The sequence below is a fragment of the Eptatretus burgeri genome, chromosome 9 (genome assembly GCF_056783735.1).
Source record: "Eptatretus burgeri isolate ZD-2024b chromosome 9, Ebu_testis_v1, whole genome shotgun sequence".
In the NCBI taxonomy this organism is placed as follows: Eukaryota; Metazoa; Chordata; class Myxini; order Myxiniformes; family Myxinidae; genus Eptatretus; species Eptatretus burgeri.
In genome coordinates, this window is record NC_140969.1 from 90,473,598 (window position 1) to 90,487,357 (window position 13,760).

At 40.1% G+C, this 13,760-nt stretch overlaps 1 protein-coding gene across 1 annotated transcript in view; it reads right to left on the minus strand.

Moving 5' to 3' along the window:
* Positions 1 to 13,760, minus strand: part of MDGA2 (MAM domain containing glycosylphosphatidylinositol anchor 2) — a 366,045-nt gene that overhangs the window by 206,033 nt on the left and 146,252 nt on the right. Inside the window, exons 5-6 of the mRNA XM_085893801.1 lie at positions 11,633 to 11,765; positions 6,997 to 7,145 (exon numbers count right to left, since the gene is read on the minus strand). Of these exons, the coding sequence (XP_085749927.1) occupies positions 6,997 to 7,145; positions 11,633 to 11,765 (282 nt within the window). The remainder of the gene's footprint in view (positions 1 to 6,996; positions 7,146 to 11,632; positions 11,766 to 13,760) is intronic.

Consider the following 13,760-nt stretch of genomic DNA (forward strand, 5'->3'; position numbering starts at 1 on the left):
TCTCCATTTCAGTGGCCTCCAAGGTCACTCAATCTGTCCCCTTTCGACACTTTTATGGAGATACCTTAAAGAAAAATTCTTTCAGGAAGCCAAGAACAATTAGTGATCTGAAGCATTTTGTGATTACAGCTATCGCCAATATTGCGCGTGAGACGCTGCAGGCTATAATCAGCAACTCTGCTGCGTGTATTCACACGTGTGCTCAAAATGATGAAAGACATTTTGAAAATCTGTCTTGATGGAAATAAACTTGAAATATCCCTCTATTATTTCGTTTTGTTTTACACTCAAATCAGAATTCATTTATACGGGCAGTATTTAGTGCCTGCCCCAGAGATGCCCTAAGAGTATTAAAAAGTCAACCATAATGTTTGGCTTAACATTACATGTCGATCAGACTTGGTGGGACAGGCATATTACACCCTCTTCTTTGGACCATTAATGAACCAGCTGGGTTTTAACCAACAACACAAAAGTGATGCAATTATCCTGAAACTAGCTCACTTTTCAGAAGCTTAGATACCATATCCTTTTTACTTGGTGCCTTCAGCAGGATTTTAATCCAGTCACCAACATATATATATATATATATATATATATATATATATATATATATATATATATATATATATATATATATATATATATATATATATATATCAATCCCATATCATCACCACTATAGGCCAGCACCAATTACAAAGCATAATGTACATGGTTGGCCGAATACAAAAGTTAACTCACATATTATCCGATATTTGTGGCTGTAGCATACTTCAGTAGCAGTCTGTTCACTTTTAAAGCTGTTGAGCCTGTCATATTACTGGCTCAACTTTTGGCAAACAATTGATTCTTGCAAAATACATTTCTGAAGCAATGCATTGTGGAGCATGCCATCAACAAAAATAAAACATGTGGGAAAATATAAATAAGGCACAGGTAAAGGACATTTGGCCCATCATAAATCAATATCACCCAAAACTCCTGCCACACCAGGTAGTGCAAATTATATCGCTAAACTCAAGCAGGGAATTTCACCAGTGTACTTGACACATAATGGCCGCCTTTCATAAAATGACTGTGGGACCTTTAACGATTATAACTGAAATGCATATCAAGAAGCTGGCCTTATGTTCCCTGCAAAATAATGCATGCCACGAGATGCAACATTTTCTGCTGGCATTACACCACAATGGCAGTTTTCAGTTAAGTCAGACTCCATTCATTTATCAAACCGAGAATTATTGATTGTTCTGTGCATCGTGTGCTCATTGCCATGTTTTTCCATGCCTGTTTGGTTATTTTAATGTTGTGCGTTTGCTTCGACAGCTGGTTAGGTTAGCCATTTAAGCCCTCACTCACACACTCGTTTAGCGTTCTTTCCTCCCATTATTTGTCACCACCCCTATTTCCACCCTTGTTCCAACTCCTGATTATACTTTCTATTAAAATAAAAAATAAAAAGGAATCCCTCTTGCCCCACATTTGATGGTCTGTTTCGTTCTTCGTTACCTTCGCCATTGAAGGTAGACAAGGTTATGTTTTCACCCCTGTCAGTCTGTCTGTGAGCAGGATATCTGAAAAGGTTAAGGACGGATTCAGACGAAACTTGGTGGATAGGTTTGGTGTGTGACGAGGACAAATTGATTTGATTTCAGTGCAGATCTGGATCAGGCCTATCAGTGGGATACAAAACAAGTTTCTGGAAACTTTCGTCTCAAATTCTGCAATGGGTTTAGACGGCATTCGGACACGGGTGTCCTAAAAACTTGCTTTGCCATTCTTACATATGATCATTCTGCTCTGTTCAACCTATTTGCTGAAAGACACCTTTCCTCTACCTGCATATCAGCCAATATCAATGAATTACACAAAAATGGTCCCAAGACAGATAGATCTTCTCAACCACGAGCCGAGACTATCTTACTTTCAACAATAAGCAAGAGTAAAGCTTATTCAAGCCGATGGAAAATGTCATGGAAGCCATATTGGCATTTGATGTCAAATTCTTCAATTTCTCCAAAGGCCTGATCTCAGACCATCAGTTTGGTTTCCGACCCAGTCACTCCATCTGGGACATGTTGCTTCTGCTGTCCTAGCAATCAACAGAGGCCTCAAATCTCAGACAAGAGATTAGCAGTCTCTCTAAGCCTGGTGTTCGCTTAACGGTTAAGGTGGTTGGCTTAATATCTTAGGGTCTTGAGTAGAAGCCCATGTTGTGCTGTTTAAATAACACCATGTGGGTTGACTCATCATGTCATCCTTCCAGGGTTGGCAAAATGAGTACCAGTGTACTGGTAACAGGTGTACTGCATCAGCAGCACAGCCACGCTACCAGAAAGTGATGCAGCCAGCAGCCACAGGCTGCACATTATAGCAGCATTATACAACAACAAGAAGCACCCTCTCTCTGGACATCCCTCAAGCATTTGACAGTCGAGCACCCTGCATTGCTCTCCAAATCCTCAGCTTACGGCGTCCAAGGCCACCAACTCTCATGGCATGCTAACTTCCTCCATTCTAGCAGTCAGCATTTTCTCCCCTTGCTGTGCTTGTAAAGCTCCCCATCCCTCCCCCCATCCCACCACCAGGTTTCTCACTGGTATATGCGTTCTGCAAGTAACCCACTTCTGGTGAAATTCTGAAATTCCAGGGTCACTGCTCATCTCCACTCTTTTGTTTCTCTTTGTTCTCACCTGTGGAACCATTCTCGATGATGTCACACATCATATGGCTTATAAATAGGTACATAGAGATTGAATGTATGTAATGTTGACATAATCTGCTTTTTTGATTGTATAATTATCTTCATCAGACACCTGTCAAGCAGCTCATGCAGTAAACGCGACACAGACTTGTAATATCAGGAAAAAAATTGTGGCTGCCATCCTTTGAATGCTGCAGAAATACAAATAATATAAAAGCAAAACGATTCATTAGCAGGGTCAGTAAAGGAAAACTTTCAGCAGCAAATGGAGTAATAAAGAGGTCTCCTGCACTGAGCAAGACACAGCCACATTTTCTCATTTGAAATCCCAGCTGCAAAAATGTGCAATATTTTGGCAAGAAAAAATGCTGGTACCTGTGATTTGTGAATGTGGTGACTCGCATGCCTGTAGTATTCAAATCATAGACTTCTCTTATATATAGAAAGGGATATATTTAATTGTTCACATTAAATAGTGTCTCCCAAGAGTCAGTGAGGGGGTGGAGGGGGAGGGGTGGGACAGATTAATCTGAGAGAAAATCAGCAAGGCAGTGCGACATTGTCAGGTTGGTGCTCGAGAATTGAGAGGAATATATGACTTGAGATTACTTGAGACTCGAGTCATGCAACACAACTCCAGATCTCTTAAAAAGTCAGAGGCATTGTCCTGTAGTGACCATTTAAAATTACTTAATTCCCAAACAAATAACACTGAATGCCCATCATCTATGGTTCCATATAATCTTTACCATGATCCTTTCTCCACCCGTTAAACCACCCCCAAACTCACCTACCGAAAAAAAAAATTCTTCTGTATCCTTCTTGTCCTTTCCTTGCATTCTCCCTTGTATCTCATTGTTACTTGCATCCCTTGTTTGTCCGTCTCCATCAAATTTCTCCCTCAACCCTGCTGTTAGCATTTCCCCCTTCTCTTTATGCTCTTCCTTTTGTTATGTTGTGTATTGATTTGTTCTGTGTTCTTGCTCTTCCAGGAGCTTTGACTGCATGCAAAAAAAGTAACACCAACAAGTACAAAATAAAAGCAACTCTAATTTCAGGTCTTGACCAAATTTGAAATTGTGTTTGGATTAAAATTTTTGATATTTCTTTGAGGCCAAAAATGATTCAGCGTAAAGTCTAACAGAATGTTATATTGCTGGGTATAGCTCCAGTACAATGCAATTGCTGAGTAAAGATTTAAGGGTGCCCACTTGTCGCATTGCACCAAATTTAGAACCAATCCAGCAAATGTGGGATCAATCTAGCAAATGTGGGACCAGTCTAGCAAATTTAGAACCAATCTAGCCAATGTGGGATTAATCTAGCAAATGTGGGACCAGTCTAGCAAATTTAGAACCAATCTAGCCAATGTGGGATTAATCTAGCAAATGTGGGACCAGTCTAGCAAATTTAGAACCAATCTAACCAATGTGGGAGCAATCTAGCAAATGTGGGACCAGTCTAGCAAATTTAGAACCAATCTAGCCAATGTGGGAGCAATCTAGCAAATGTGGGACCAGTCTAGCAAATTTAGAACCAATCTAGCCAATGTGGGACCAATCTAGCAAATGTAGGACCAATCTCGTAAATGTGGGACCAATCTCACACATGTAGGATCAATCTAGCAAATGTGGGAGCAATCTAGCAAATGTGGGACCAATCTAGCAAATGTAGGACCAATCAAGCAAATGTGGGACCAATCTAGCAAATGTAGGATCAACCTAGCAAATATAGGACCAATCTAACAAATTTAGAACCAATATAGCAAATGTGGGACCAATCTAGTAAATTTAGAACCAATCTAGCAAATGTGGGACAAATCTAGCAAATGTAAGATCAATCTCGCAAATGTAGGATCAATCTAGCAAATCTGGGACCAATCTAGCAAATGTGGGACCGATTTAGCAAATGTAGGACCAATCTAGCAAATGTAGGACCAATCGGGCAAATGTAGGACCAATCGGGCAAATGTAGGACCAATTTAGCAAATGTAGGATTAATCCAGCAAATGTGGGACCAATCAAACAAATTTACAACCAATCTAGTAAATTTGGAACCAATCGTGCAAATGTGGGAGCAATCTAGCAAATGTGGGACCAATCTAGCAAATGTGGGACCAATCGGGCAAATGTAGGACCAATTTAGCAAATGTAGGATTAATCCAGCAAATGTGGGACCAATCAAGCAAATTTAGGACCAATCTAGCAAATATGGGTCCAATCGAGCAAATGTTGGACCAATCTAGCAAATTTAGGACCAATCAATCTCACGAATATAGGACCAATCTACCAAATGTAGGACCAATGAAGCAAATTTAGGATCAATCCAGCAAATGTAGGACCAATCTAGAAAATGTAGAACCAATCTCGCAAATGTGGGACCAATCTAGCAAATGTGGGACCAATTTAGCAAATGTAGGATCAACTTTGCAAATGTAGGATCAATCTAGCAAATCTGGGACCAATCTAGCAAATGTGGGACCAATTTAGCAAATGTAGGACCAATCTAGCAAATGTTGGACCAATCTAGCAAATGTTGGACCAATTTAGCAAATGTAGGATCAATCTAGCAAATGTGGGACCAATCTAGCAAATGTGGGACCAATCTAGCAAATGTGGGACCAATCTAGCAAATGTGGGACCAATCTAGCAAATGTGGGACCAATCTAGCAAATGTTGGACAAAATCAATCTAGGAAATATAGGACTAATGTAGCATTATTTAGGATCAATCGAGCAAATGTAGGACCAATCCAGCAAATGTAGGACCAATCTACCAAATGTAGGACCAATCCAGCAAATGTAGGACCAATCCAGCAAATGTAGGACCAATCAATTTAGGAAATACAAGACCAATCTACGAAATGTAGGACCAATGTAGCATTATTTAGGATCAATCTAGCAAATGTAGGACCAATCTAGCAAATGTAGAACCAATCTAGCAAATGCAGGACCAATCTACCAAATGTAGGACCAATCCAGCAAATGTAGGACCAATCCAGCAAATGTAGGACCAATCTAGCAAATGTAGGACCAATCTACGAAATGTAGGACCAATGTAGCATTATTTAGGATCAATCTAGCAAATGTAGGACCAATATAGCAAATGCAGGACCAATCTACCAAATGTAGGACCAATCCAGCAAATGTAGAACCAATCTAGCAAATGCAGGACAATCTACCAAATGTAGGACCAATCTACCAAATGTAGGACCAATCCAGCAAATGTAGGACCAATCCAGCAAATTTACGACCAATCCAGCAAATGTAGGACCAATCCAGCAAATGTAGGACCAATCCAGCAAATGTCAGACCAATGTAGCAAATGTAGGACCAATTGAGCAAATGTAGAACCAATCTAGCAAATGTAGGACCAATTTACCAAATGTAGGACCAATCTAGCAAATGTAGGACCAATTCAGCAAATGTAGGATCAATCTAGCAAATGTGGGACCAATCTATCAAATGTTGGACCAATTTAGCAAATGTAGGATCAATCTAGCAAATGTGGGACCAATCTAGCAAATGTAGGACCAATCAATCTAGGAAATATAGGACCAATCTACAAAATGTAGGACCAATGTAGCATTATTTAGGATCAATCTAGCAAATGTAGGACCACTCTAGAAAAAGTAGAACCAATCTAGCAAATGCAGGACCAATCTACCAAATGTAGGACCAATCTACCAAATGTAGGACCAATCCAGCAAATGTAGGACCAACCTAGCAAATGTATGACCAACCTAGCAAATGTAGGACCAATCGAGCAAATGTAGGACCACTATAGCAAATGTAGGACCACTATAGCAAATGTAGGACCAATCTAGCAAATGTAGGGCCAATCAGAAAATGTAGGACCAATCTAGCAAATGTAGGGCCAATCTAGCTTTATTTCTCCCCCTCAATGTTCATGCAGCACAGGCGCAGTGCATCTAATCAGTTTCAAAGGAACATTTGTGGGAAGGTTTGTGGGGATGATTGGTGGGAGGCGATATTCCTTAATCTCTCTTCTTCTTCTTTCAGCTAGCTCCCGTTAGGGGTCGCCATAGCGGATCAACCGTCTGATTCGTTTTGTTGTCCGCATAATGATTTGGCATAGGTTTTTACGCCGGATGCCCTTCCTGTCGCAACCCTGGTCACCTCTTACGACACACAGGGATATGGTACACCTATTCTAACCAGGGCATACACCGGGCCCAGTACAACTGGTACTCCTTATTCCTTAATGTATTATATTCCTTAATGTATTAAACAAAATCTTATGATAACCTTAAAAATGTTGGAAGGTTACCTGGATGTCAGGAGGAAGTTCACCCACTACTCGAGACCAAGAAAGCCTTGGGGGTGGGTCACCGCCCAGCACCTCACATTGCAGAAGCACTAGATCCCCTGGATTCACAATGACTGGGTCTGTCACCCGAATTTGAATTGATGGTGCAGCTGGGGATGGACAGAAGAGCAAGATGCTAGAGGAGGAAATATGTTAAAGGAGTACAACACTGTTTAAGGGAGAAGTTAGCTTACATTAAGGTTTTGAACATGAACTCATAATCACTCATGTATAATACGCAGGGCATTTTTCAAACAAAATTCTCAGGAAAATACTCGTTTGTATGTATAACTCTCACCCCAAAATCATCAGGTTTTTAGCAATGATCTTCACCTACAGCCTGACGTAGACTATGTTAATTGCAATCCCGAGAGATTGGTGCTCGGTTATCTACTCGATCAGTAACTTCCCGAGCTCTGATGAAACTTGTGACCAACTGCTCTATTACCATATACTCCAACATAAGAGATGACATATAACTTGTACAAGCAATTTAAAAAAACATTTTTTTAAATGTAAAAGGATGTTGGGATGGTATGCCAAAAAGTATGTAAACAAGGTAGGGATGGTCACAATAAATTATCATGTAAAACCATTGCAACATCTTTAACTCCACCACCTAAGGTGGGCAAAGGTTTGGTTTACACCGCTGTCTGTGAACAGGATATCTAAAAAGGTTGTGGATGGATTTGGATGAAATTTGGTGGAGAGAATGGGTCCCCCATGTGTTGTTATAGTTTTTCTATAGATTTTCAGACATACACACATACCTACAGAGAATCTCCTTGCTGGGTGGGGGAGGGATTTGGGTTTTTTTTGGGGGGGTGGGGGTGGTGGGGGGGGGCTTTACCTGACCCAGGGTATCCCAGAAGATATGCAAAATCTGGTGGAGATTGGTTGGTTGTCCAGCTTTGCCCACCTCCACCCTTGGTTATTTCGGGGGATGTTATGATAATTTTCATCACTCTTGAGAAAGGTTTATGGATGCATGTTGCTTGGCAGAAGTTGGTGATCGAAACTTTGAGCCATTGTTTGTTCAATTAAAAGTTGGAGAATTTACCATGGATTCCTTTGATATATATATATATATATATATATATATATATATATATATATATATATATATATATATATATATATATATATATATATCCCATTGTAGCTGATACACTTGAAAACATGATGCCTTTTATTTATTTACTCAGCAACCCTTCTCCCATAAACCCGCCTTTCTCATTACCCTCAAAGCCCTCATTCACTCCCACTTATTCTCCTTATCCAAATGTCCTCTTTACACCTTCACATAATTCCACTTAACCCAATCACCCATTCCCTCAACCTCTCCATCCACTCCCAATTATATCCCTTCTCTCACTACCCATTCCACCCCTTCACTCCTTCATCCACTCATTCATTCTGAGTGAATGTCATAATTTGTAATCTAATCAAAAATACCTAACTTGCACCAACATAAAACAAAGAATCAACATGGGAACATCATGGGTGAAGTATGTGAAAGTGCATGAAAAAAGGGTTATTGGAAAGCGGGTGGGGGAGCGAGTGGGGATCACTGAGAGGTAACCATCATACCACCCAAAATGGATAACTATGTTCCATTTGTAGTCTGTTTTCCCATTGGCGCATCTCTGGTGTTTAAGTATTTGTTGACTATAAGCTCGAGGCAAATCCCTCAGAGTGCCATACCTCCAAAACTCGTCTTATATGGCTCAGTTCAGGTTCACACCCAAAATGCTGACACTGTCCCATAAGAGAATATGGCCAACCCTTACACAATGTTTGGCAATGGTAGACCTCCCAGGATAATTACACGCGAAGGCTTCGCAATGCTTAGTGATGCACTGGCCAAAGGTCCTTCTGATTTCTCCCACATATTCAACCCCACAACCACAGAGGACCGAGTAGATCACATCTGCCCAGTCGTTCTTGGTGCCATCGGTGCCTCAGATTAAGACATGCTTTTCAAGTCCCTCGGCTTCAGAACCCCCAGGCCGACAGGGTGAGTTGGCTTGGCAGATCATGTACTTGGCTTGCGATTGCGCATAATGGCCTGCCATAATTAGCTCACAAGGCATGCCAACCATATATGACGTGGGGCCAATGTGATCCATTGAACATCACCAAATGACTTGGTTACATGAGTATAGCAGAGAGCATGTACTTTCACTGACAACACCAGGACATCGTTGACGAGACAACATCAACACCACTGGGTGGTTAACCATTCGAGTAGAGAGCTCACAGAGGAACAAGCAAGCTTACTACAAAAAGGCCTCAACTTCATGATAATCCCACAGGGAATACCTAATGACGTGATTGTATCCCAGGTAGAGACTGACATTACATAACTTCTTCCAAACCTCCAAAAAAAAAAAGGAGGAACAGTTGTTAAATTCGCTTCTTGCTAAAATAAAAATTTTAAAAACCAGGAAGGTTGTAAATCTTGATTACAAATGTTTGTACAGCAGCAATGGTGCCACTCACATGGATTATTGGTTACCAAAAGTGAACAAGCAAGGAATTCCACTATGGCTCAGTGTTTCCTGTATCAATGGACAATCCTATGCCTTTTCCAAGTTTCTCTCAAACATTCCAAAAACAGACAGCTTTTTTTGCAGAACGAGTGAAGCACATTACAATCAAACTGCACGAAACGACGGTATCTTTCAACGAAGTATCCTTGTTTACGAACGCTGCCCATAGCTTTGGCGGTCTAAGTGACTGGACAATGGTTGATGGAGGACGATGGATAGAAACAGGCTGTTGACATGTTACATACTACAGATGTTTGCGAACTTCTCAGTGCATGCCTTTCTTTCTTTATTTTTTTTCCTCGTTTATAATTACATTTAATCTGTTCTGCCCTGCTGTATATTGCCTTTTGTCGAGAGAAATGGTTCCGATTGCCACGAAGGTGCTTTTACCAGTGAGAAGTTTCCAAAACATATTTATCCACAAGCCAGCATTAAAGCATCAGTCCCAGACACGTATTTCTTAATTATAGCTTCATCAGCAGAAAATATCCGTGTCAAAATGGAAATATTGTGGATTTTCATTTCTTCCTAATCCTGTCAAAGGTTACAGCAACCAATATTATTTCGGCTTTATTCCAACCTTATGTAGCCTACCTCTGTTTAATCTGTGCCACATCTTCCAAAGTACTGACTTACTATTGGTGGTGGATAATACGTCATTCATTAAGCACCTTTCTCACATCCAATTAAACAGATAAAACTAAGGAGAAAAGACAGTTGCATCAGCAAAGGTTAATTACAAAGATCGCTAATCACTCCCTTTCACCGGCACATTCCTGCTTCTGAAAGTGGCCAAATTATGCCAAGGTAAGGAAAGTGAGATAACTTCAAAGGTGAATCCATATCAAATTGGTCTTCTTGGACTCGGCAAGTTTTTCATAACAGATGTTCTTTTTCTGATTTTGCTCTTCACCCCTTTCTGCCGATGTTCTTAATGAGAAATTCTTATCCGATCTCTTTCTATGGACCCATGATCACGTTTCATGCAATTTGCCCTTGTTCAATGCCATGCTCAATATTTTACCCCAAAACAAGATTATTCATACAAAACCATCAACTTTCTGGCATCTAAAAAACTTAATTTGTTTCCCATGATTTACATGTGTGCATCAATTATGGCTGTTTACCATTTAATTCTCATCTGATCTAGTTCACCGAAAGCAAGGTCATCATTCGCCCCCGTTGGGCCTATTCCGAAAGGGGGGCTTATGGATTTGGTCTCGATTTTCGTGTCTGCGCATGCGTGCGTGCGTCCGTAACCATATCTCGGACATGTATGGACTGATTTTATTTGTACTTGGCACAAAGACAACACATGATGGTGTACATATGCACATCATTTTGTTTCACGATGCAATTAAAGATGGCAGACTGGCGGCCATTTTAGTTGTAAAAACCCTGATGTTGAAAACGTCAACCATTTCTCAGACATGTATTTACCGATCTTGTTTAAACTTAGCAAACAGATAAGGAATGATGGCTTACATATGCATGCCATTTTTTTTTTCGAGATCCGAACCAAGATGGCTGATTGGCGGCAATTTTAGATGTAAAAAATCCAATGTTGAACACGTCCTCAACCATTTTTCGGACATGCAACTACCGTTGTTGTTCAAACTTGGCACACAGATAATGAATGATGGCTTACATATGCAAATCTTTTGTCTTTTCGAGGTCACATCCAATATGGCTGACTGGCAGCCATTTTGTTACTTAATCGTGTCCCCAACCATTTCTCGGAGAAGCATGGTCCAATTTTGTTCAAATGTGGCACAATCACAATACATGATGGCATATACTAGCACCTAACTTTATATTGTGATCTGATTAAAGATGGGTGACTGATAGACTGGCAGCCATTTTAGTTGTAAATAAATATGGGCTCGCCCTTTATCTCCGTGCAGCAAAATTACGAAAACAATGGTGACTATGACATTGTATGTCTTTTCACCTTATTTACTCTAACATACCTACCTGAACAATATATACCTAAAAGTACCCCTCTCCGCTATGTTACAGCCTCTGTGACTGCATGTTCCACATACCTGTGCGGTTGGTCAGCTTGAAACTGGCCTTTTGATCCTTGAGACCACACACTTGACGCACAGATGCCACACAGCTGTACTTTGCATAGTCTTGGGCCCTTAGATTCTTAAGTTTCAGGATCTTGGTTTCACCCTGTATCCCACAAAAGTCATTAGCTCATTAGTCCGGATGAATTGTAATTAAGTGCTTTAAATCATAAGAATCAATTTTAGTAATGTAACAATTTTGGTAATTTTGCTTTGAGATATGAAGGTTAGCAATTGTGAAGGTTAGCAAGAGGATTATAAAAAAAGAAATCAACACAAAAACAAATCTCATAAATACAAGTCATAGATGATCAAAAATAGGAAATATGCAAGTGTGGTACAACAAAATGGAAGTGGAAACTTTTTCAAAAATAAATATTGAAGGAGGTTCAAATTCTACCTGGGCATTTGTTTATAATAATTAAAAAAAAACAATGAACCAAGGTAATCTCTGTAGATTTATATTTTTGAGGGAATTTCTCATTATAGTATGGGTAACACAAACTCATAATGACATGTTTCCTGCTTTAATGCATTTGACAACAACAAAAAGAGCAATCAGAGATCGCAGACCCTCGCCAGGACTTGTTTTGTATGGTGCTGGTGTAGTTTTGTGTGGTGCATGTGTACTGGTGTGTTACATAATTAATTGGAGACTTAACGAGAACTACCACTTTATAACTGCTGGTAGTGATGACCGGGTACCAAGACGTCCTGCTCTGATGCACCCCCCCCCCCGCTTTTATCGGACACCTGACCCTGGCCCATGATGTTTTTCATTATTATTCAATTGAATTCAGAATGGGATTAAAATAAATTCAATTCAAATCAAATGGAAGACCAGATAGGTTGAGTCCTGCATTGGAGTCATCAGAAGGAATCCAAACAAGCAAAAAGCAAAGATGAGGTCATCAGGAGGAACCTGGGTAGGATTCACATTTCAGCTGCTACTCCTCTTCCCTCAAACCAATCCAAACACAGTGAGCCTTATTAAAAAAATAATAATAATTATTATTATAATTATAAAAAAGTACCCAGATCAAAAAAAATTACTCATTCTGGCTGCCAGACCATGCTTTCCGATCAGGATGAAATTATATATATACCGTATATATATATATATATATATATATATATATATATATATGTGTATATATATATATATATATCTATATATATATATATATATATACCGTATATATTCCACATCACGACTGGATCATAATTGTGAAGTTTCACATCGATTGATTAAGCAGTTCAAGAGAAAGAATTTTTTTCAGTTTTTGCTCAATCCAATATGGCTGCCAGACCACGTGATTTATCGATTATTCGTGAATACCCTGGTGGCCCCAAGACATGAGAAACATTTGTGTGAAGTTTCCCCTCGTTCTGTCCAGCAGTTCTGGAGAAGATTTTTATAGGTTTAGGGTAAATCCAATATGGCTGCCAAACCATGTGACCTATGATGTCATATGTGTGAACCTTTTGCTCTTCATGGATAGGCGGTCTTACTTGTAAAGTTTCACCTCAATTTGTTCAGCCACTTCAGAGAAGAAGATTTTTGATGGTTAAAATATATATATATATATATATATATATATATATATATATATATATATATATATATATATATATATATATATATATATATATATATATATATATATATATATTGTTGCGAATTCGGGCCCGCCGGCGTGGGGACGGCTGCGTAACTTGAATCGCGGCACGTCACCCACCGGACGGACAATTCTGTCGTGACCCTCTCGGAACAACGCCGGGAGCTAGTCACAGTGGGGGTTTAACCTCACCACGATCGTGCCAATTGCCCACCCGCGCAGGATAGGGTTGCTCGCCAAATTCGATCGACCTAAGTACCTACGCGAATGGTCGACTGGGCGATCGTACCACGCCACAGGCCGACTCCGGACACGAACCGCTTTAGCGGTCCGTTCCGTGCTACAGTGGTAACCGAGCGGTGTTATCGTCGGCATTGACGGTCCCGATTAATTACTGGGATGTTGCACCCACTACGAACCCCTTTCCGTGATGCAAGATAGAGGGTCAATAAAAAGGAAAAGAGACGAAGCAGAGCGGGAAC